Source organism: Miscanthus floridulus, chromosome 4 (genome assembly GCF_019320115.1).
Source record: "Miscanthus floridulus cultivar M001 chromosome 4, ASM1932011v1, whole genome shotgun sequence".
Classification (NCBI taxonomy): domain Eukaryota; kingdom Viridiplantae; phylum Streptophyta; class Magnoliopsida; order Poales; family Poaceae; genus Miscanthus; species Miscanthus floridulus.
Genome location: NC_089583.1, coordinates 15,611,050 through 15,634,610, shown reverse-complemented (window position 1 = coordinate 15,634,610; position 23,561 = coordinate 15,611,050). Strand labels below are relative to the sequence as shown.

Here is a 23,561-nt window from a genome sequence, read left to right as displayed (position 1 = left end):
GCCACAAGGCAGCTTGGGGCGAGCGGACGACGCAGTGAGCCGTGATGAGCGAAGCGAGGAGTTAGGAATTTATGTCTGCTGTCGTAGTGGAATGGAGTAGACAGAGGAGAGATTGTAGATAGGCCTGTTGGGCCGGTCGCAGTGCTGGAGTGAGCGCGGAGCATAGCGTCCGATATTTTTATGATTCCGGATGTATGTTTCGTAGCATTATAAAAAAAAAACAGTTTAGCTGATGAATTGGTATCCCGTCAGCCGCTTAAGCCCAATCAAAACTTTGAAAGCGAGCCCAGGCTCGCCCAGTCAGGCCACGGCCCACTACAAGGCGGTGGTCCGTCCATAAGCCCATGACGACAAAGGGATTTGGGTCGGGTCCAGAAGAAGTTTCGGTCTGCAACCTGCGCCCTCGTCTCGGACTCGTGGAACCCAACCAGCTCCATATATGGCGGCGGCCCATGCCACGGCCATGCAGCGCTCACCAGAGGCCGCCGCCGCCGCCGCTAGACGACGAAGGCGAACTAAAGAGGGCCGAGGCTAACGGTAAGTCCTATGCTAATCAGAATCTCCTCTTTTTTTTCTGAAAATTCCCCCCTTTTCCTATTCGATCGATGATGCTGACGACGTCCGATGAACGAGTGCAGGGTTCCATTTGTTCTTGGGCAACCTGGGCGCGGAGGTGGACGAGGCCTTCCTCGCGCGCGTCTTCTCCAAGTTCGCCTCCTTCGTCCCGGGCTCCGCGCGGGTGAAGCGCCAGCCGGACGGCACCACGCGCTGCTACGGGTACGTCACCTACTCGGAGCGGCGGGACATCGACGCGGCCATGGCGGAGTTCGAGGGCCAGCTCGTTGGCACAGGACGGGTCAGGCTGTCGTCCTGCCTGTACAACGCGGAGGCCCGGCGCTTGTCGCCCGCGCAGCTGAGGGAGAGGTGCGAGAAGCGGAAGCGCCTGTACCAGGAGCGGTTTCGTTCGCCGGCTCAACGAGGAGGAGAAACATAGCGTGGCGGTTTCGAAGTGACCAGCTCTTCCTCGTGGAGTATGGGATGTGCCTGCTATGTGTAGACCGTAGCCAATGTATGATAGCTATATAGCTACATGTAAACAATAAGATTCAGGATGATTAGTATACGCATTAACTAGCACAATGTCTGTATGGTGCCATGGATAGTGGATAATACAAATTCGATTGTTCTCGGAAGGAAGATAAGGCATAGGGAGGATGACAGGTGGGCCCACAGATAGTGTTCTTTTTTTTTTTTTTGAGACGGCCAACATATAGTGTTCATTAACAGCGTGAAAAACAACATCCATCCCATCCCTCTTAATCCCTCAAACCGACCCAAAATGGGATCACGCATAAAATAGGGACATGACCGTCCCATCTCCTACCACTGGCACAGAAATGATTTTTTTCTAGACGGCTCGCATGCGGTTGACTTAGGAAGCTGTTTGTAACCTTGGCAGGGAGGTATAGAACTGTTGCTGTAAATCACTGTAAATCAATTTTTAAGGACAGTTCCATTAAGAAAACCGCCTCTAGAAACGTATCCATTTTCTATGGACGGTGGAAACCACCGTGAAAGTAGGATTTATGGGGACGGACGTTTTTACCGAACCATCTCTAAACAAACCTGATTATCAGGGACGGTTGTGTTAAGAGAACCGTGTCTGATATATATATTTATAGGGACGATTCTCTTAGTTAACGGCCCTAAAAATAACCCCCTACAAGTACCCTTCTTCATCCTCACGACTATAGCAGGTCATGCTTGGCTGTAGCTGTTCATCCCATTGTTGAGCTCACTTGGTAGCGAGAAATTGCAAAAAAAAGGAGGGGACGAGGTTTTGCTCTTTGAACCTTTGAAGGAGTTGGGTTTGAGAGGTGAGTTTGTGCCATCCTTAAACTCTTTTCAAATTAACACATACTCACCAAATTAAGCGCTAGGATTAATAGATGATCATTCAGCAATAACATATTGTATTGGTTGCAGGTTCTAAAAAAATGAGTAGCAATATTCACATGATAGATCATATAATCCCTATTAATACCTTATGCATCGCTCCAACATCTCACAACAAACCGTTAATCCTTTCATGAGAACCCAAACTTGTATGATCATAAGAGTATCTAAGAACAATAGTTGTGGTAAAAATAGAAGAACACCATACTAATACTAGTGCACCAGATTCATCCACCATCAAGTTCTGTTAATGTAGTTCTTACTAGGAATAAAACTTGTCTTATTAGAACCTAGCTTAGTGAATGGTCCAACTAATCAAACTGTGGCAGAATTTTTGAATAGTATGTTGTCTAAGCCGGTCTAAATAAATATGCCACTAGGTTATTCACATACACCCATGCAATTCCCGACGAGGGCCGCTACATGGAATATCGAGAGATGTATACTGTCATAATCATCAACAGACTCTAGTCCCTGACACTGACACGTTGACAACAAACTCCTTGCCAACTTGAATCAGAGATTATATTAAAACTATACATTTCTATGGGTCTTCAACGAAGTCATCGAACTTTGATCCTTTTTGGTTTATGGATAGTGTGAAAATTAAAGTTATGTATATTTATGAGAAAATATTTCTACTTTTTGCAATGGGAGGAAAAAACTATAAAGGTTGTATATAGAGTTGTTGAAAGTAGGGTGAGAAACTACTACCAAGGTTGTATTGATATATAGAGTAATAAAAAGAAAATAGTTGGCAGTCGAATCGCATGAGAAAAAACTGTCAAAGTTGTACCCCCTCCATTCATAGTAAAAACTATGTTTGTATTTATGTAGAGTAAAAAGAAAAAGGGTTGTATTTATACATTGTAATAAGAAAAGAGTTGGTAGTCGAGTCGAGGGAGAAAAAACAATCAAGATTATGCTCCCTCCATTCATAGTAAAAACCATGTTTGTATTTTTATGTAGCAAGTAAAAAGAAAAAGGGTTGAAAGTAAGAATCAAGGATGTCAATACTGTAGGCAATTAGTATAGTTGCATGAATGACTCAATTAGCAACGAATAGTACTTTTGTATGTTGTAGTTTTCAAAAGCTAGGCAATGAGTACCTTTTTGTACGAGTGTTTTCCGTATTATATATATATATATATATATATATATATATATATATATATATATATATATATATATATATATATATATATATATATATATATATATATAGAACTACTATCTTGTAGCTGGCTACAGAATAACTTATTCTGTAGCCACTTTGAGTTACGATAATTACTATGTTATTTTACGAGATTATAGTAACTCCTTACTAAGTGGTTTAATATAACGTTATGGTAAATATCCCCATGTGTTATAGTAACCCAACTATCGTAAACATGTATTTATATTATGGTAAATTAGTATATAAAATTATAGTAAATGGAGGTGGCTACAGAATAACTTATTTTGTAGCCGGCTACTGAATAGCCTCTCCCTAAGATTCTCACAATATATATACTCAGGAAAATCAGCACTTGCTGGATAAATCTTAAAAATTCTCACAATAATCAGAAACATCCAGCCTTTGATTTGCTAGACTCTAATCATCATCAACGATAATAGCTATTAGATTTATTGTAATTTATTAATAAAATTACCCACCACTGCCATTATAAAAAACATAAAGTAGCCCCCTAATTTTGCATGTAAATTACCCACCTTTGCCATTACAAAATATAATTTAAAATAACCTCCTATATTTTTATATAAATTACCCACACATGTCATTATAAAAATAATCAAAATATCCCCCTAAATTTGCATCTAAATTACCCACATTAGCCATTATAAAATATAATCTAAAATAACCCCTAGCATTGCGTCCAAATTAACCAGCTTGGTCATCAAGAATGATAATTTAAAATAATCCTCTAACTTTGTATCTAAATTAGCCACTTCTAGGCTAAAAAAATACCTACGTCTACCATTATGAAAGATAATTTGAAATAACTTATAATGCATTTATAAACTATCCACCTTTATTATTATGAAAGATCATGCAAAATAATATTCTAAGTTTGCATTTAACATATTCATACATGTCATTGTGAAAGATAATTTAAGGTATTAGCTTTATATTTGTGTGTACCATAGCCACTATAAAAATAAATAAATAAAATATCTAAAATCTACATGCAAATAGTAATATATTATTAAAAAATAAATCAATATTCATAAAAGTACAATACATATATATTTCTGAATACTTATATAATCTTGAAATAAAATAATTATAATGCTATGTTCCACCATGTATATTAAATAAACATGTATATATTAGAATAAGTATTTATTTTAACAACTTATGAAACATGAAAAATGTTCACCTAACAAACCACGAAGCAATAACACTTTATATTAATACTCCATGATAATAAATTTTATAAGTTATTATTTTAAATAAGTGTATACATCTTTACTAAAAGAGTATGTCATATCAATATTATTAATTAAAATTTACGCACTCTATAATATATAAATAATACTACACATATTTTGCTGTGATATAAAAAAATCCAACATATTTAGTGTCGGGATAAAAGCAAGTTTCAATTTATGTGGAAAACAATACTACTAGAACCTTGATTCTTTTTAATAAAAAATAATTTTTGAATAAAAGATAAATAATACTAGAAATTCTAATTAACATGTGAAAAAATTGCGACAACTTAACTAAAGTTGAAAGATAAACTTTAGATTTACGAAATTGAAAAAAGATTGTATCATGAGTTTGTATATCTTAAGACTAGATTTCAATTAAATACATACTCCTATCACACTACAAAACAAGATAAGTACTAGAAATTCTAACTAGAGGTACCACTAGAGCCTGCATGTTAATCCTCTCAAGACTTAATATGAAAACAAAAGATAGATCCTAGGAATTTTCATAAAAATTAGAAACATTTTACCATCAATTAAGTATAACCTAATCACCATTGATAATAACAATAGCTATCGGATCTATTCTATTTTTTAAATAATCATCCACTTCCGCTATCATGTAAAACAATATAAACTAACTTATGACTTTAATTTATATTACCCACATATGTCGTTAAGAAACATGATCTAAAGTAGACCTAAATTTGCATTTAGCTGACGTCCTCTTATTATGATTGATTACATAACTTAATTTTCATCTCATTATTAGAAAAGTTAAATACCCCCTCAAATCTACATCTAAATTATCAACATTACCTATTACAACAAATTTCTTTAGATAACAAGAGCATATATATGTTGAAGAATATACTCTATGACTTAAAATCCTTATTTTTAAAGAAGTGCAAAAAAGAGAGTTAATGAAAGATACAATAAGCACAAGAGTTTCAACATAACTTGAGGAGAGAGAAAAAAAATTCTATAGCAATCAATAAGAATAAAATTTGAAAAATCAAAATTTAGATTTATGACTTCAGAATATACATGATGCAACAAGAGCTACCATGATTAACAGTAAGGTTTCAAAGTAATTTCATATTTAAAATATATAGAGGTGTCATGCAAAGAAAAAATTATGAAAGTTCCTTTAAAAAATAGTAATTAATGAGTTTATGATAACTAGTTGTAGACCACAAAGTATCTATTATGTTTATTATGTTAGAAAATAAACAAAGAAAAAACTTACAATTTAGTATAATTAATTTTTTAATAAGTTATATATACTCAATCCATTATTATAAGATGTTTGAGTTTTCTAAATACATAGCTTTTGGTATACACTTATATGTACTCTCTAGATACATATTAAAAATAATATATCTAGAAATGTCAAAACCTCATAATTTGAAATGAAAAGATTATTAAATAATACATAATATTTATATCTCCTAAAAGTCTGACGCGTGCGAGAGCACGAGTTGATGGACTAGTGCTAGTGTAATAATCAATGTCACCGAGTCTTTGAGCAGTGATAGTTGGTAATGCTGGGGCTAGTTCAGCATTCTGAATCTCGTTTTACGGTCATGTGATCGGAGGAAATGAAGACGCTGCAGCTCATCACCAGCGACTTGAGTGATAATAAAGGGGTTTCTGTTTCGTTTAGTGTCCTTCGTCTTCTTTCGATTCTAAACTAAAGTCTACAGAACAATTACAGTTTTTTTTTTGATAACTCGACGGGAGGGGAGAGAATCCCCCACCTGGTAGATATATTGATTGTGGCCCTCAAATAGCCAGGTAGTTTACAAACATTTTGTTTCGAGCCTGCTTATTACATAGCGTTTGCCAAAATGGAGCACCAGTTCGAGGCAATAGCTGCATCCTCACGCGGCAGTCGAGCAGCCCACAGATAAGCTTCTGATTTGCAAGCAGCTAGGGTGGCTGAAAACGATGTTGTTGCGCCGCTTCCAGATGTGCCAACAGCACAATAGCAGGAATGTGCTAAAGTGTTTACGTGGTATATGATTCGGTGCCTGAATTCCTTTCCGCGCTTGAACTGGCCACTGTTGGTCTGTTGGAATTTGCAGAGCATTCCAAAACTGTGCAGCATGTGGACATCCGTGTGCCGTGGTTTCTTCAGCGGCGTTGCACACTTCACACACCGAGTCTTCCACTATACCTTTCCTGTGTAGGTTTGATCTGCATTGTATCCTGCCCTGAGATAGCAGCCAGGCAAAGAAGACGAACTTCGCCCAGGCGTCGGGCCTGGAGTTAGCACTCTTGATTGCCCTGTAGACCATTGAGGTGTCCAGTTGTCCATTTCTTTTGGAGAGCGCAGTCTTGCGTTGATTCTTCCCCTGGCTTAGCGTGTGATTCCCCATGAGCTCGTTGACCTGACGGAGTTGATCAAGGGCTGCAGCTGAACGACGCAAAACGAGGGAAGTCTCGAAGTGTCCTTCATACACCTGTTTCACCGAAATCTCTTGCTTGATACAATGGCTATAAAGTTCCGGGAATCTCTCAGCCAGGGAGTCATCCCCGTCCCAAACATCGTGCCAGAAGGATGTTGAGTTTCCATCGACAAGGCTGACTGTTGTGATGGCATCCCTCACCTGAGACAATCGGATGTCTAATGTTTGTTTCCTTTCTGATGAGCTGCCGGAGCACATCTGCGAGCAGGATGAATAAGTATGGAGAAATGGGGTCGCCTTGCCGGAGGCCACGACGGAAACTAATCCATGGTCCAGGGCAGCCATTCACCATTATTGCCGACCTTGATGATTGCAAAATTTGCTTCATCCATCTTCTCCATATTTCATTGAAGCCTCTGGCCTGCATTCCCACCTCCAAAGCTACCCAATTTACTGTGTCAAACGCTTTTGCAAAGTCTAACTTTATCACTAGTGTTGGTTTCCTGCGTTTGGGACAACATTGAACTAGCACCATTGCGTAGACAAAATTCTCAGTGATTGATCTGCCCCTTATAAAACCTGTCTGGTCTAGGTCCACCAGCTTGCTTATTTGTAGTTGCAGTCTTTTTTTTCACGATCGGGCCATTCACCCGTATTTCATTAAGCGGAGTTGCAGTCTTGTCGTCAGGATCTTGGATAGGATCTTCACACAGCAGTTTTGGAGGCATATCGGCCTAAAAGCATCCACCGTGCATGCATCAGGCTTCTTGGGAATTAGAACCATATAAGATCTGTTAACATTTTCAAGCTGAACCTCATCGTCATAGAAGGCTTGTAGGAACTGCATAACATCGGTTCCAGTTGTTTGCCACGTCGCCGAATAGAAACTCGGCCCAAAACCATCAGGGCCAGGTGCACTGCAACGATTCATGCCTTTCAGTGCTTGCACTGCTTCCTGTTCTGAGAACGGAGCTGTCAGGTCGTCACTTGCTTTTGGCATATCTTGGTACAGTGCCTCGCAGCTAAAGTTCCAAGCTGACAATCCCGAAACACCGATGATCGACTTGAAGTAATCAGTGAGTGCTTGTACTTTGACCGAGTGATTTGTGACTTGAACTCCTTCAATGGCAATACTCTTAATGTTGTTTCATCTCATTCTGGCTGTGGCATGGGCATGGAAGAAGGCAGTGTTGCTGTCCCCCTCACGCACAGCCCTGAATTTGGCTCGCTGCTTCCAGTATGCAGCACGCTGCCGGAGTTCCAGTGCTAATCTGTCAGCTGTTGCATGTCTGGGTGAGTTTGCATTTACAAAAATGCCACTAAAGGCTACAAATGGCCCCTAAATATTACTTTGTGAGCCCTAAGCTATGTAATTGAGAAAAAAATTGCATGGGCGATGGGTGTAGCGTGCCGCTCGTGCGACCCCAGCTGGATGGTTGCCGCATGGACTTGTCTTCAATCGGACGGCAGCTGGAATCTGCTGGGCCTTGTGCTTCCCAATCGGCAGACGGCTCGGCTCACATCGACTCAGCCCTCGTCAAAGTCACGTTGAATACGAGACGACGCCCCAACAGATAGATGCCAATGCCTTAAGCCCTAGACCAGTTGCACGCAGCCGCCGCCGCTTCCATGGATGAACCAGCCGCCTCCATGGAAAACGTAACGCACAGTTAAAGTCACGCCTTACCAGGAATAGATCTACAAAATAACGATCCCCACTCCACGGTGCTAACAGTGGGGTGTGAGGCAGAATCACACAGGCCGTGATAACGGGCCGTGGAACGGTTCTCGCTAGCCAATAGATCTACTCAGGACATAACATGCCTTAACCGCACGTTATGCACGATTAAGATTGATGTAAAACAGCCGATAAAACATAACTCATCGTTTAAGGTGTAGATTATATCAGTTTTAGGTTGGCAAACGATGAGTCAAATAAGATATAAGGCCGATCTAAATCAATCTCAATCGGACAGAGTGATATTGCTATAATTAGATATGAAAGCAATAAACAATATCGGTAACTTAATGAATCTACCAAAGACTGCCAATCTAAGGTAGAGCCGATAACTTGACCGCGATCTAATTCATGCAGTGGGGTGTGAGGCAGAATCACACATGTCATACTCGAATTAAACAATAGTCGATAACTAGCTTATACCAGAGCCGCAGTGGGGGTCGACCGGATCGATGCAGCCATACGAACAAGGTATAAACCATGACGGTACTTACAGACAAGCAGTGGAGGTCGACCGGATCGATGCAGCCGTACTCGCTGAAGAACTCGTCGAGATCTACTCTACTCCTACTCCTAAGGGGTGGCCGGAGCCGAAAAAGTAATTAACTTATATTTGGATTGATTGATTCCCTTTATAATAGCCGGGGTCTGATATTTATACCCGGAGTCTAAACCTGAATCCTACTCGAGCACGATTCGTTACAATCCTTGACATAAATGAAAATATTCCTAATTTAAGATAAATTGGACTCTAATATTTCCCCTTTTGTATAGTCCGATATGTAGTTTTCTGGCACCAACCATAGTTCATCATCGCTATCCGCCGACGTCATCCCAAGAGACCCGATTACAGAATCGTGGCTAGCATCGATCTTCTTTGATTGGCACAATCTTAAGCCTGCGAGTTCCCACGTTCTTTCTCCTAAATTTTGGTGTAAACACACCTGCATGCGGGGAAGGGCCCCGGCATCTTCTTCGACTTCATCGTCGAACGGTGGGGTGGCCCCACCCTCATGGACGCTTTCGATGCGTCCTTCGGGGTTGCAACGTCTTCAATCTCCTTTATGCAGGTCCCGCTGGCCCTGTAGATGACAACGGGGACGGCTCCTCGTCGCGGCCCTAGCGCCGTACACGGGCGTCGTTAACCGGTCGTGGCGCTCCATCCCGACCCAGCGGACGGTATGGCTCGCTGACGCATCTGCTGGATGCTGTATGGGGAGTAGGTAGCACAGCGTCGGCACGCCCGATGCTGTTGGCGACGTGCGTCCTCAGACGTGGCCTGTCGTGGCCGCGAGTCACGTCAAGACGCGTCTGCTCCCCTTCTGGCGTCAGAAGTTTGACCCCGGACTCGTACTTTTAGACCCGTAGTGGTTGGGGGCGGTACGGACCTCTATCGGACGTGGAGGATCCCACACCCTTGGGGTTAGGCGAGACGGAGTCCACGCTCTCGGGGTCGGACGTGACGAGGCTCTCGCCCGAAGGGTCGGGATGATGGGGCTCCCGCGCGCTCTGGAACGGGCGAGACGGAGCCCGCGCCCTTAGGGTCGGGTGACTCGGATCCCGTATCCTTGAGGTCGGACGAGACGGAACCCGTGCCTTCAGGGCCGGGTGAGACCAAGATACGCTCTTGACCATCTGAGAATGTTAACGTTCGCGGCCATTAGCTTTCTTCCTGATACTGATAGGACAGAAGAAAAAACACGGGGGAACAAAGGAGACCAACCCAAGGACCTAGACCCGGGCTCAACAGCGAGCGGACACCAAGAGACCTAAACCACGTCAGGGGCAGACACTGTGCGCCCTGACGAACACTGCAGAGGACCTGCATCAGATGGGCGTCAGCGACACTGCATCCACAGCAGCCAAGACCAGCAGCACGAGCCATCTTACGAATGTCAGGGATAGCGATTGCCATTTTGCTCCTGGAGAGTAAACCACGACGCTGGACATGACGCTGAACCGCCGGGGAACAAGCAGCCAGGGAATTCTGAAGCGCCTTCCGTTTGACTGCCTTATCAGTCATGTCCACATGATCGCCCGAAGGAAGCCTTAGCAGCCAGGCGGATGCTCTGCCTCCGGACAAACGCCGTAGGCGAAGCAAGGGCCACTGAGTTGCGACGACGGTGCGGCATTGGGGTTGGAATCGGCGGTGAAAGAGTCGGCAGTTTTATCTAAAACACCAGGAACTATTTTATCTCTAAAATTTAAGAAATTGTTTTTATTTTTAATTAGACATGTAAAAGAAGACTAAAAAGATTAGACACATAGTGACGAAGCCAGAAAAAAATTTAGAAGGGGCTGAACAAAAGAATAGAGACTTTTTTATCTTCTCTTAACCTTAGTCTCTCCTACCTAATGCATATATGCATAAAATTTTAAGAAAGAGCTTAGGAAGACTCCACGTGTAGGGGGGCTAGACCCCAGCCCCACCGCTGGCTCCGTCGCTGCAGACACATATGACGAAGACCAAACAATACCATCCTAGGCCCAGTTTAGTTGCCGAAAATTTTGGCAAAACGACACTGTAGCATTTTCGTTGTTATTTGGCAATTAGTGTCCAATCATAGTCTAATTAGGCTTAAAAGATTCGTCTCGTGGATTTCGTCTAAACTGTGTAATTAGTTTTATTTTTTATTTATATTTAATACTTCAGGCATGCGTCCAAAGATTCGATATGACGGAGAATCTTGAAAAATTTGGCGTTTTGGAGGGGAACTAAGGGCCTGTTTGGTTCCTCCCGTGTCCTCTAAAATTCCTGTCACATCGAATATTTGGACACGTGTATGGAGTATTAAATATAGACTAATTATAAAACTAATTGCATTACTTATGACTAATTTGCAAGACGAATCTTTTAAGCTTAATTAGTCCATGATTTGATAACGTGGTGCTACAGTAAATATGTGCTAATGACAGATTAATTAGGCTTAAAAAAATCGTCTCGTAAATTAGCCTCCATCTATGTAATTGGTTTTTGTAATTAATCTATATTTAATGCTCTTTATTAACATCTAAACATTCGATGTGATATAAATTTTAGGAGCGACTAAAAAACCAAACACGCCTAGACATGCCCTACTCTGCTGCTAACAATCACAATTGTTCGATTGTACACTAGTACGAAGCAAAGACGCTCAACTCGCCTATCATTCAGCAAGCGCCGGTCGCTTCCACCTTCCAGAGCGCCACGCGAGACGCTTCCGTACCTCGCGCCTCTGACTCTGACGACCTCTCCCCGCGGCGCCGAGCTGACCCGTCAGGCCGTAAGTGGACATGGGCCCCCTAGCAGTGGTCTGGATAAACGGGCATGAAGGCTGGCCCATATATATGCGATGGGGTACCAGCGACACAAACGGATTAACGAAGGCTGCTGGCCGCCTGCTGCAAAAGAATACTATATATTCGCATAAATGATCCCAAACGGGCAATATAACCTCGGCTAAACAAGCTTAAATAAAGATTGCTAAGGCTAAAACATCAGCCGGGCTTGGTTGCGCGAGCCTGTAACTCTAGTTTGGGAGGGCGAAAGGGCTGGTCAATTTGAGGTTGACTTTGCATGCTTATTTCCCACTAATGATAATGATCAGTGGGGGGGTTGCAAATGATCAGTGGTGGTGCATTGCTGCTGACCATTCGGGTTCGATGGTTGGGGTGATGAAACATTCTTACAAGTCCTAGAAATGGTCCTCTCAACTAATCAACCCTTTTTCTTTTAACTTACTTTTTACTTACTACATAATAAATACAAGCATGTATTTTACTATGAACTAGTACAGTGCTCGTGCTAACGCTACGGCTTCATCTTAGGGATGCACATGAAAACAAACGAACAACGATATTTTTTTCTATAGTTTAAGTTTGACGTAATTGTATATGACCATATATATATATATATATATATATATATATATATATATATATATATATATATATATATATATAAGTAATTAACTAACCATGGGAAACAAATAAATTCAGTGTTGATGATTCTGCAGTACTGCAACCAATAGAACACAGAAATCCAGTCAATTACACATACATGAATGAAACAAGCGAAGTGCTCATTGTTGCACGTTTTTACAGACCATTTGATATAAACAAATAATCCTGCATTCATTGTTTCACATTATTAGAAAACAAGTGGTACACTTGAGTACTTCCAACAGCTTTTCACTCTCAATTCACATACAAACAAATCAAAAGGCAAATATAACACAGAATGAAATGGCTCACGTACACCTTGGAATCAATCCACTCCACCCAAGGCTGTTGATTGGATAGGAAAGCTTACAGACTTTATTAGGTATATGATGAACCTTCTCCCAATTTGGATAGCCTTTCGTCAGGCCGAGTGTCTTCACTTGAGGACCGTTGATGGATAGCCACCTTATACAGGTCCTTACCCTGGACAGCACAGGCCAGAAAGTCATTAATTTCACATACATAAAAGCATCTCCAATAGTTCCCTAAATTTCTTCCTAATCCTTATTTTTAGCAAGATAAAAAAAATCATCTCCAACGACTCCTAATCCATTCTTCTAATCTTTTAGAACTTGAAAAAAATCATCATGTTCTGCGTAAAGTTACGCGCTTTCGAGTCGCGCGTATCTTCTCTCCTAGTGCGTGTTTGTCGGTCAATCTAAAGGTGGAAAGACGTGGAAAGAATAAAGAGTAGAAAATAGTTTCTGATGCAAATGTACAAGAGAAAAAATATATATAAAAGTGGTTACGATAATTTAGAAATAGTATATGATTCCTTATGTAAAATTGTTTCTATATTTTATGAGTAGATTATTAGAAACTCTTGGAGATTGTCTTCTTTATTTCTTCCAATACTTTTTAGAAATTATAAAATTTCATATTTTTAGGAAAAAAATATTGGGTACTCTTGAAGATGCTCTATGCCTCAATTATAATGGCTCTCAATTTTGGAAGCTTCGTATTGACGTTTTTGAAACATAATATGGTAGATGAAGGTATTGATGAAATTAACAGTCGTACTTTCATGGAAGAAATTCTTCGTCAAAACCCTAGTTTTCATTTTTTTTTTAAGTAATGGCAGGAGCTCTGCTCTTCAATTAAGGTAGGAATTAGAGCTTTTTCTGTAGTATCCAATTATTTGACTAGGAATATGCTGAATCTTTTCCCAATTTGGATCTCCAGTTGTTTCGCACGACGCCATGAGCCGTTTTTTCCCGGACTCGAGTCTAAACTCCTCGAGAGACAGGGGCAGCGTTGGAAGTGCCCTAATATTCTTAAGATTCATGATACATAGTATCTTGAGATTTGTGAGGCGCTCCATATTATCAGGCAAGACCTCGCACTTGCAACCCCTAAAACAGAGGAAACGAAGATGAACGAAAAACTCGAAGAGTTCGGGAGGAGGTCCCAGTCCGATACTATGGAGCACAAGATTCTGAAGATGCTTTGGGCCACCTTCGTGCTTACCCAGCATCCAATCTGGGTAAGTCAGGCCGTTGTAATTCCAGGTTTCTAGTGTTTCAAGATACTTGGATGCGCAAAGAGCCTCAAGCACCTCTGCTTCAACTTCTGGACTGCAAATCCCAATATCCCAGCTTAGTACAAGTTCCGCCAGCTGTTCCTCGTCTGCAAGGCTAGCTTCAATAGCTTCATCCTTGCTGCCAACGTTTTCAAGATGGTTGATCTCCAGCTTGCCTTGAAGCTTGTTTAGGTTCTTCAATTGTCGTAGCTCATACCCACGTTCATTCTTTACTGTGAAGTACCGTAACTCTTGGAGCCATGTAAGCTTGCCAATGTTTGGAAATTGCAGAGCTTTAAAGGTGAATACACGCCGCAAGTTGACGAGCTGATTCATATCTTCACCACTGGAAAATACCAAATCAAAGCAACGACCAAAATGTAGCACTTGTATGTGGTAAAGATTGGTAAGACTGCGTGGTAAGACCAGGTCGGTTACTTCAGGCATTTTTAATTCCAAGTAACGTAGATGCTTTAACTGATCAATAGATTCCGGAACTGAGAACTGGGAGTACTCCGTAAATATAAATTCTAGGCTCAGTACCCGCAATTTCAACAGCTTCTTGAACATAACCTCAAATACTTCTTCCTCAATCATTTGAACACGTGAGGCGTAACCAATGATGAGGGTGTGTAAGTTGTTCAATTCAAGTATTTTCCCCATAGGTATCTCCCAAGTCCCAACGCAAAGATGGCGAACATCTCGAGGAACATCTCCCCTCCAGCCTTCCTCGATCATGAAGCAATCGCTTCCTGCGACCTCCTCTGCTAAATCGTGCAGCAGATCATGAACTGTAAAGTACTCAACCATATCTTCTCCGATTTCCAGCTGGTGTTTCCCTCCTAGTTGAAGAAATGAGGCAGACAACAATTCATCAAAGTAACTCTGACCAATAGCATCCAGTTCCACTTCAGCATCAGTAGTCTTTATAAACCCTTCAGCCACCCACAACCGAACTAGCTTATCACGATCCAAAGCATATCTTCTGGGGAAAATATTACAGTAAGCAAAGCATCGCCTGACCTGCTCATCAAGATGCCGGTAGCTCCACCACAGAGCTCCCTTGATCTCTTTCAAAAGGTCTTGCTTGCTAGTCAGTCTCCAAAACGCGACATTCGGTCTTAGGCGTAGCTGTGAACCCACTGTTCTGGCTGCCAGGGGCGAATTTTTTTTAACACTTTTTATAAACTAATTTTAAATCTAATACTGTTTAATTTTTTTTTTCCAAAACTAACACTTTTGGCCGCGCCTATTGCCTGCATGGTGGCACGGCGAGAGGGGTGACGTGGCGACGATCGGGGCGTTGACCGGTGACGTGGCAGGGTATGCCGCGCCACCGATCTTGGCGCGGCACTGATGCGCCATAGCCCACGGTGCGGCAGTCCCAGGTAAATATCGCCCGCGAGCCGCTGCCCTCCCTCTGTCTGCCTGCCCACCCGCCTTGCCTGCCCGCCTCGCCACCGCACGGCGCCCGTCGCGCCTGCCGCCGCCCGCCGCGCCGCCCGCGCCACGCACGCTGGCGCGTCCCTCCCGCCGCGCCAGCCGCGCCACGAACGCCGCCCACCGCGCCCGCACGCCACGACGAAGACGACACCCGCACGACCACGACGACGACGCACGCTGGCAGCGAGTAAGATTAATTAAAGTCCTAATTAAATGCTAATTTTGGTTTAGGCGTTCCTGTAATTAGGTTAATTAAGATCTTGTCTAAGAATAAGTTCTAACAATTGGCATCCGAGAAGCCGCTTAGCCTAATTCTTGAACCCTAAGACCTAATTAGTGTTTGGTTAAGATCTAAATAGCCTCGGATTTGTCCGATTTAAAGTTCTTAAAGACAAATCAGAATATAGGGTTTCGCTTAAGCACCAAGAAGGAGGGGAGTCGAATCAACTTCAACACTAAGCTCCAGTTTTTGACCAAATCCAAACCCTAGGAATGCAAATTACCCAAATCCGGTAACACTCCCCAACCCTAAGATCAGTAAGACGCTTTTCACTTATCTTAAGAACTAAGATGGTGCTGTCGGGCTCCTTCACGAGTTCGCCGGTGGCCACAAAAGGGAGCCACGCCGCCGCCCTGCTATGTGCGCGCGTGGTCTCCGCGCCACGGATGCCTGCCGCGCCAGGGATGCCCGCAGGCATAGAAGACGAGGGCAGCAGGTCCATACATAGAAGTTGCTTATTTTTCTAGTAAAGTTGTTTAATATGTCTGTTAATATTACTTTGAATATATACATGTGCTTTCATATTGTGTTCGTATTGCATAACAAGTAGTTTAATTTTTGCAATGCTACATAATGTTAATTTGAATATTGTTAATTTGAATACTCTAACCTATTGTTTATCAATTTGTAACAGGATAGCCCCTCCCACGCAGCACCCGTTGTAGCCCCTTCTTGAGGTGGAGTACGACGAGCCGCACCGAGCACACTTCTTGACTGACACCGACACAGAGGTGCCCTTGCCTCCTTTGAGGCCCCACACGCACACCAGGACGCACTAGTGGGACGAGCGTTACGCGCCGTACATACGGCGTGCCGGCTTCCTCGAGCTTATTCGTGTTGTCAACTACGGTCTTCCGCTCCTTAACCCAGCACTACTTACTGCAGCTGTAGACAGGTGCGAGTGCCTTCATTGTACGTAAACATTTTTATAACAAATTTAAGGTAACTAACAATCATTCTATTCTTATAACAGGTGGAGGCCTGAGACCAACACGTTCCACCTACCTTGCGGCGAGATGACCTTGACCATGCAAGACGTGAAGGCTATCTTTAGCCTTCGGTTGGGGGTACTTCCAGTGACAGGTATAGTTGACAACGATCACTCGAGGGAGCTGGTAGCTCAGTTCACTGGCTTTCTTCCACCAGACGATGAGGTTTCCAAGAAAAATAAGTGAGCAATTGAAGCCTATTTAATACTTGCATTGCTTTCCTGCAGCCATCGGGTCTCATTTTCTTTGGTAAATTTCAGAAAAAGTTCCGGTGTTTCATCGTCGTGGATCACAGAGCGCTATGATTATTTGCACCCACAGGCTGATGAGGCTCAGATCGACAGGTTTGCTAGAGTGTGGCTCTGGCACTTTCTTGGTGCTTTCCTATTCTCCGATGCCTCGGGCAACACCATCAGCTGGATCTTTCTTGACATACTACGCCAGTCGTGGGATAACATAGCAGCGTACAGCTGGGGCAGCGTAGTCCTGGCATGGATGTATCGACTGCTATGCATTGCCTGCCGTCGCACCTCAGGGTATGCGAACCTTGGGGGTTGCTTCTACCTACTCTAGGTTTGGTGTTGGGAACGATGGCCCGTTGGAAGGCCCCTTGTTACTGGTTTACCGGTAAGTACTTCGGTTCACTATATTCTTCGAGGCAGTTACATATGATGAAATTATTAATGGTAATTCATTATCATGTTCAATGCAGCATTGGAACAGGCAAGATACACTCCCTACAGCTCTGTATATCTAGACGCAAGCAGAGTTAGTTAGAGGGAATGCGAGGCGCAAGTACAGGGAGTACATGGACTGTCTCAACGTCCTGACACAGCACCAGGTTACGCTCTCTTTACTATCATATATGTGTCTTATTCGATGTACACTATATCACAACCTAACTCAATTACGAAATGTTCAGGTGCATTGGTGTCCTTGGGATGCCCCGGAGCTCCAGTACTATCTAAGTCCTGTCACTAGGGATGAGTCAGACGAGTATCGCTGCAACGTCCCTCTTATTTTCTTCCACGTGGTCGAGATTCACTTGCCCATCAGGGTTTGCAGGCAGTTTGAAAGAATGACAGGCTACCCACCACCGCTTTACTCCACCAACCAAGAATTGCATGGCTGCATTATCGATTAATAATAAAGCTACAATTTAGAGGTGTGTATGGTACCACTAACAATCGTTTTGATGTAGGTATGACCGCATGAAGAGGTACAAGACTAAGGATTGGCGCGTGACACACAACGCGTACATCCAGTTGTGACGAAAACAGGGACCGGCAGCCGGTCGATGCAGGTCCCCCACACGACCAGCACACCTTCGACGAGTACCTGCGGTGGCTTCACATGTCTATGAGGACACATATCAAGCCCCCGTACACTGAGGATACGATTGACGAGGACGACGAGGAAGATGTGATCTAAGATGTGTACGACGTTGCCAATAAGGACGACACACAACTACAGAGAGCCCCGCTTCTACATGGTAAGATACTCGAATGATACATTTTGTTATCCATTTGGTATTAAGTATGTGTACTAAAACTGTCCAACCGCATTTCTGTACCCAGGCGACACAATTGTCAAGGCTGTCCAACGAATCAGCGTTTCAGCTTCACGAGTCTAGAGGGCAGGGGCCAGGCGTTCTCGAGGCTTTTGTGGAGGTAAACATAAACTTGTCTATTTCAAAAATATTTCTTTAGTGTATATGCGTTTGGGAAATGCACTAACTTTAACGTCTATTTATGCAGAAGGTGAAGAAGAGCTGTAGGAAACTAGCTCAGAAGCTGAGCTGCATGGACACTCCTTGGGTGGAACCCGATTACCTGGCGTGGTCGGGTGGCACATCTTCTGGCTCTTTGAGGACACCAGCCGGCTCTTCTCAGCCGGTGACAGGTGTCACATCCGCAGTGCGTACACCACCACATCATAGCGCTGGGAAGGACCCTGCAAACGAGGACGACGATGACGACGACGACGACCCCTTGCGCTTCCGCATACAGCACCACCAGTGGGACGATTGGCAGCAGAACGAGATCGGTATGTCTCAGCTAGGTGGTGCCCCGCTTGGTATCCAAAGAGCCTCATAGGTAGTAACAAAGGTAGTTTCTTTAAATACGTAGGCTCAATGAACTAACGATCATACATATTATAAGTAATCGTGCATATCATATACTTGTAGGGTATGAGCCGTACGCACCGGCAACACGATCACACCGACGTTGGCTACACTCCCAATGTGTTGCCTATAAATCCGAAGAGACAGAGGCGTCAGAGGAATCCTTACACTTCTGGGACTTAGTTGGTTATGTCGAACTTATGTCGAGCAAATATTGTCGTCCGAAACTTATGTCGAACAAATGTTATGTGGCAACTTGTCAACTTGCGCACGAACTCCATTTATTTGCTTCATATTCGTTTCAATGCGTCGCGGCAGCACTGCCGGCGAGATTAACTAGCAACTAGTTTAGGAACCGGTAATCCCGGCGTATCTCACCGCCGGTGGTCGGCATCTTGACCCCGATCCTCCCGAGCTTGGTCATCGCCGCAACGAAATCGCCGAAGAAGGCATCCTGGTTGGACGCGTAATAGTCGACCGTGCTGCGCGACCTCATGTTGGACTAGAGCACCTGGTCGGAGCCCAAGAGGCCCTTGCCGACCTGCAGATTCCGGTAAAAGGCGTTGTTGAATCCCCCCGGCGAGGGGTCGAGGAAGGCGAAGGCGTTGGGGTTGGAGCTGCAGGTGCCGTTCAGCTGCGAAGCGAAGCCGGGGTCCATGGTCGTGTCGCTGCCGATCCTCACCGACAGCGGCTCCCGTTCAATTGCAATTGAGGCTGGTCTTCTGTCTGTGTCCAGGTCCTGCCGCGCCGTGGTCTATGGCGGGGCAGACCCTGCCACATCATCGGTCAGCGTCCCGGTCGTCGTCACGTCATCCTCCCGCCGCGCCACCATTCATGGCGCGGCATAGGCGTTTCACCGCGCCATGGCAATAGGCGCGGCCAAAAGTGTTAGTTTTGAAAAAAAATTAAATAGTGTTAGATTTAAAATTAGTTTACAAAAAGTGTTAAAAATAAAAAAAAAATCACAGGGGCGATCTGTTCAGCTTTTCTGCAATCTTAGCCCCAATCAGTTCCAGTTTTATTCTATCATGGGCAGCTACACTTACCCCGCGAAATGCATAATGCATGAACATTTGAAGAAATACTTCATCAGGTAGTTCAGATATTGGAACACATCTCTCTTCTACAGCACCAGAGCTAATAATGCATCCTTTGTTCGACTAGTCACCAAGACTTTGCTTCCTGTTATTCCAACCCTCAGCGGAGAAAGTAGTTCTTCTAGTTCTCTCTCCAGCTGGTGCCGCCCTTCACTCCGGATACATTGTACCATACATCATCTAGTACCAAGAGAATCCGTTTGCCACGCAGTTTCTTTTTCAGTTTTTCTACTAGGGCGCTACGATTACTGAATTGTGGGCATGCCTCCTCTGTAGCCCCCTCAAGCATGTCCCGGAAAATGGCATCCAAATCAAACTTCTGAGAAACATGAATCCAGATAACAAGGTCGAAATGACCATCGTCCTTTCCCTCTTCCTTGTCCTTCTTCTCATGCGCACAAATATATTGTGCAAGGGTTGATTTTCCAGACCCAGCAACGCCATGAATACCAATTACTGAATAACAAACATCACTGTTGGAGTTCTGTTGGCCATTACAATCTTCCTCATGAAGCACTGCTATGATCTTATCACGTTCCTCGTCTCGACCAATTACTTTTAGTGGAGGATCTGCCGTAGTAACTGCACTCCGTGTATTGGCAGTAAAAACTTGTCTCCCATCAGAATTAGCTACGCTTGGCAAGTTCAGCTGTTCCAAAATTTTGCATGCATCATCTATAACCTTTTCTATCTTCTCAAAGCTGTCCTTCAACCGACTTTTTGACATAAAACTCTCCTGCAAAACCAAACGACAGTGAGGTAAGGCTAACATTATATTTAAGTCCTCTGTTTGAGAATAATAAAGTGTATTTCTTGTTCACAAGTTTAGACCATCTCAAGGGGCTCCTATCCCTACTTGTGTAATACCCAGGCCTGTTAGAAGATTGTAGGAATTTGTGTAGGTGTCCCGTTTGGCTAGGTTCTGGTGGAATACTTTGTTTATCACGTTCAACATTCAACCATCCAAAGATAGATTTCACTTGTTTGGCTTGTGGCTTAGGAGTTTCATTCCAAGTTTGAGGAACCAGATTATAGTGGAGGTGTAGGGGCTATGTGCTGGGCTTTATGGTTGAATAGAAACGATACGGTGTTTAACAAGAACTAACTCCTTTTTGTAGGTAATTTTTAGAGGGGCTTAGTAGTCAGAATTGGTCTCCGCTCTATAAAAAGGAAGAGAGACGCGGCAAGGCAGGTTTAGGACCAAGCACTGGCACTGTGCAGTGCAGCAGGTCAAACTGAATGAACAGTGTGGGCGTGGGACTAATAGCGCCAACGTCCAATGGCAAACCGAAAGGTTCCAGAGAGGAATACGGCCGTCGGCCTGGTCCGACGCATGGTAGCAGACCATACGCCACACAGAGAGGTCCCAACGGTCGGTAACGAACATATCTCTGACAGGTTACCGTTCTGAGACATTGGACTGAGCTCAATTGGTCCGACGTCTATGCGGTGCGACGGTCCGACGGTGCGCTGTGCGCAGAAAATTCTGTGCAAGTCTCTAATGGCTAGTTTTCTTGTGGAGGCTATTTATACTCTATAGCAGGCCAAATGAAGTGTGTTGGAGGGCGCTAAAGATATAGAGAAGTGTTGAGACACCCCACCTAGTGCTTTAACCACCTCAAGTGCTTAAGAGAAGATTAGGTGATTAGTGTAGATGCTTTGCGAAGTGTTTAGGCTAGTTAGACCCACTTAATCGCGTATGCTCTATGTTTAGGTCTAGTGTTTGCATACCTCGAAAACTAAAGTACCTGCAAGCACCGTGTTTGTACTCGGAGGGGCTTATAGTCTTCGAGACCACACCAACCGCGCAAAAAGTAAAGTACTTGTGATCACCGTGTTTGTACTCGTAGGGGCTTGTAGTCTTACGAGACCATACCAACCATGTTTGTGGTGTGGGCGCCACCGTGTACCGGTGGGAACGAGGCTCGCGCGGTTCGGCCGAAAGCTTGATAGTGAAGACGGCGGTGAGCGGTCCCGGAGAGACTATTCCGGAGACCCACTTGCGCGTGGGGAAGACCCGGGGCTATCCACGGAGTTACCCAATTGGGAGCTTGGCCCTTACGAGGGGCTCCAACGAGAACTAGGGGGAAGTTTGTGCGTTTCTCGGTACTTCAGTAAAAATACCGGAGTCGTCCACCGAGAGTTTGCATCTCTATCTCAATTAAGCTTCCGCATTTACATTGTATACCTTAGTTGATAGGTAGTTGATAGGATTAGCATTTAAGTTGCATAACTCTTTTACGGTAGAGATAGCAACACATGTAGCAAAACCTTAGTTGCACGTCTAGATAGTTTATTTATTGCATAGGTTTTGTCTAGGTTGAAATTAGAGGTGATAGTTAGAAATATATTTTAAATTACCTAATTCACCCCGTTAAACGTCACGGTCCCTACACAAATAAAGAGATATGGACCTGCGATAAACCATTAAAAAAAGTTCATAGATCCAGAAGTTCATTCTAAGGGCAAGAGAAGGCAAAAGAAGCGGTATAGACATGTGGTGAACAACTTAAAAAGTTTATGGATCCAAAAATCACTTTTTAGGGTTGATGGACCTAACTGAAATCCTAACATAAGTTAATGGACATCTGGTGCATTTGACTCTTTTTTAATTGATTTTAGTCACTTGATGGCTTTTCTTTGAGTGGGAGCATGGAAGAATATATTGGCATGGAAGCATAGCATACGTTCTCCCCTCCCTCCTACAAACCACCTCTAACAACACGGGATCTTTAGCCGGATCTGAAAATCATAACCGAAGTCCTAATGGCACCCGTAGCTACACGACAGCACAAGAATATTGAAGACCTGAATCCGGATCAGAGCAATCGAAACACATTCAAGTTTAAGGGGAAGAAGAAAGGACCTGATCTTTTGTCGTCTTGAACGACATCAGCGAATTCTTCTTACTTCCAGACGCTCTCTCGTCTGACTTCAATTTGTCGTCTCGAACCTTCCTCTCGTGACGGTGATACTCAATGTCTTCAGCCTCATAGATAGCAGATTTAAGATCCTTGCACAACTTCTCCAAACAATCCTTGTAAGAGCTTCCCTCAACAACTTCCATCACCCTCTCCAGCAGTAACACTTTTGGCCCAAGTTGTTCCAGCTTCTTGGATGCGTCAAAGCCGAGGTAGGAGCAGCATCTGTGGATCAGCTTAGAGATGACCCAACCTACAGCTCGTATGCTCCAGCCAACAGCAGCGAAGCTAACTGGATCCATTGCAGGGTTGAGCGGGAGGAGCGGGGGAGACAGAGAGCTAAGCAAATTCTGTAGTCCGTAGCAAATTGCAAGGCTAGGTTTTTATTTAACACAGCTTCAAGCGTGTATTTCATTAAGAGGGTAGCAAGCTACCAACGTTAATTACTAGGAGCGAGATGCACTCAGCTCTCAACGACAACTAGAAACAGAGGAACACAGAGATTGGCCGTAGCCTTTTCGAGGGTAGCCAAAGAAGTCGTACGTTGGACCATGCATGTCCAAGTTCCCGTAGCAAATTGCAAGGCTAGGTAAGGTATGGCGTCGACACGTCGTACGTTGGACCTTGTCCAAGTTGCGCTATTGGCGATTAAGCTTAGGTTCTTG

General features: G+C 43.7%; 2 protein-coding genes and 1 pseudogene across 2 annotated transcripts; 1 reads left to right on the top strand and 2 right to left on the bottom strand.

The window, feature by feature from the left end:
- Positions 1 to 344: 344 nt before the first annotated feature.
- Positions 345 to 994, top strand: LOC136548108 (uncharacterized). Its single transcript, XM_066539746.1, has 2 exons — positions 345 to 537; positions 639 to 994. Exons 1-2 carry the CDS (start codon positions 345 to 347, stop codon positions 992 to 994), a joined length of 549 nt encoding a protein of 182 aa, XP_066395843.1.
- Positions 995 to 6,275: 5,281 nt separating this feature from the next.
- Positions 6,276 to 7,148, bottom strand: LOC136548107 (uncharacterized). Its single transcript, XM_066539744.1, has one exon. The coding sequence runs from the start codon at positions 7,146 to 7,148 to the stop codon at positions 6,276 to 6,278; it is 873 nt and encodes a 290-aa protein (XP_066395841.1).
- Positions 7,149 to 13,615: 6,467 nt separating this feature from the next.
- On the bottom strand, positions 13,616 to 23,198 carry LOC136548106 (putative disease resistance protein RGA4; annotated as a pseudogene).
- Positions 23,199 to 23,561: the final 363 nt, after the last annotated feature.

What these genes read in the sequence shown, in the direction of transcription:
- LOC136548107 (XM_066539744.1), bottom strand. Translation starts at nt 7,148, where the DNA reads ATGGCTGCCCTGGACCATGGATTAGTTTCCGTCGTGGCCTCCGGCAAG.
- LOC136548108 (XM_066539746.1), top strand. Translation starts at nt 345, where the DNA reads ATGACGACAAAGGGATTTGGGTCGGGTCCAGAAGAAGTTTCGGTCTGC. An exon ending in AAAGAGGGCCGAGGCTAACG is followed by an intron (nt 538 to 638) that starts GTAAGTCCTATG and finishes GAACGAGTGCAG; the next exon opens with GGTTCCATTTGTTCTTGGGC.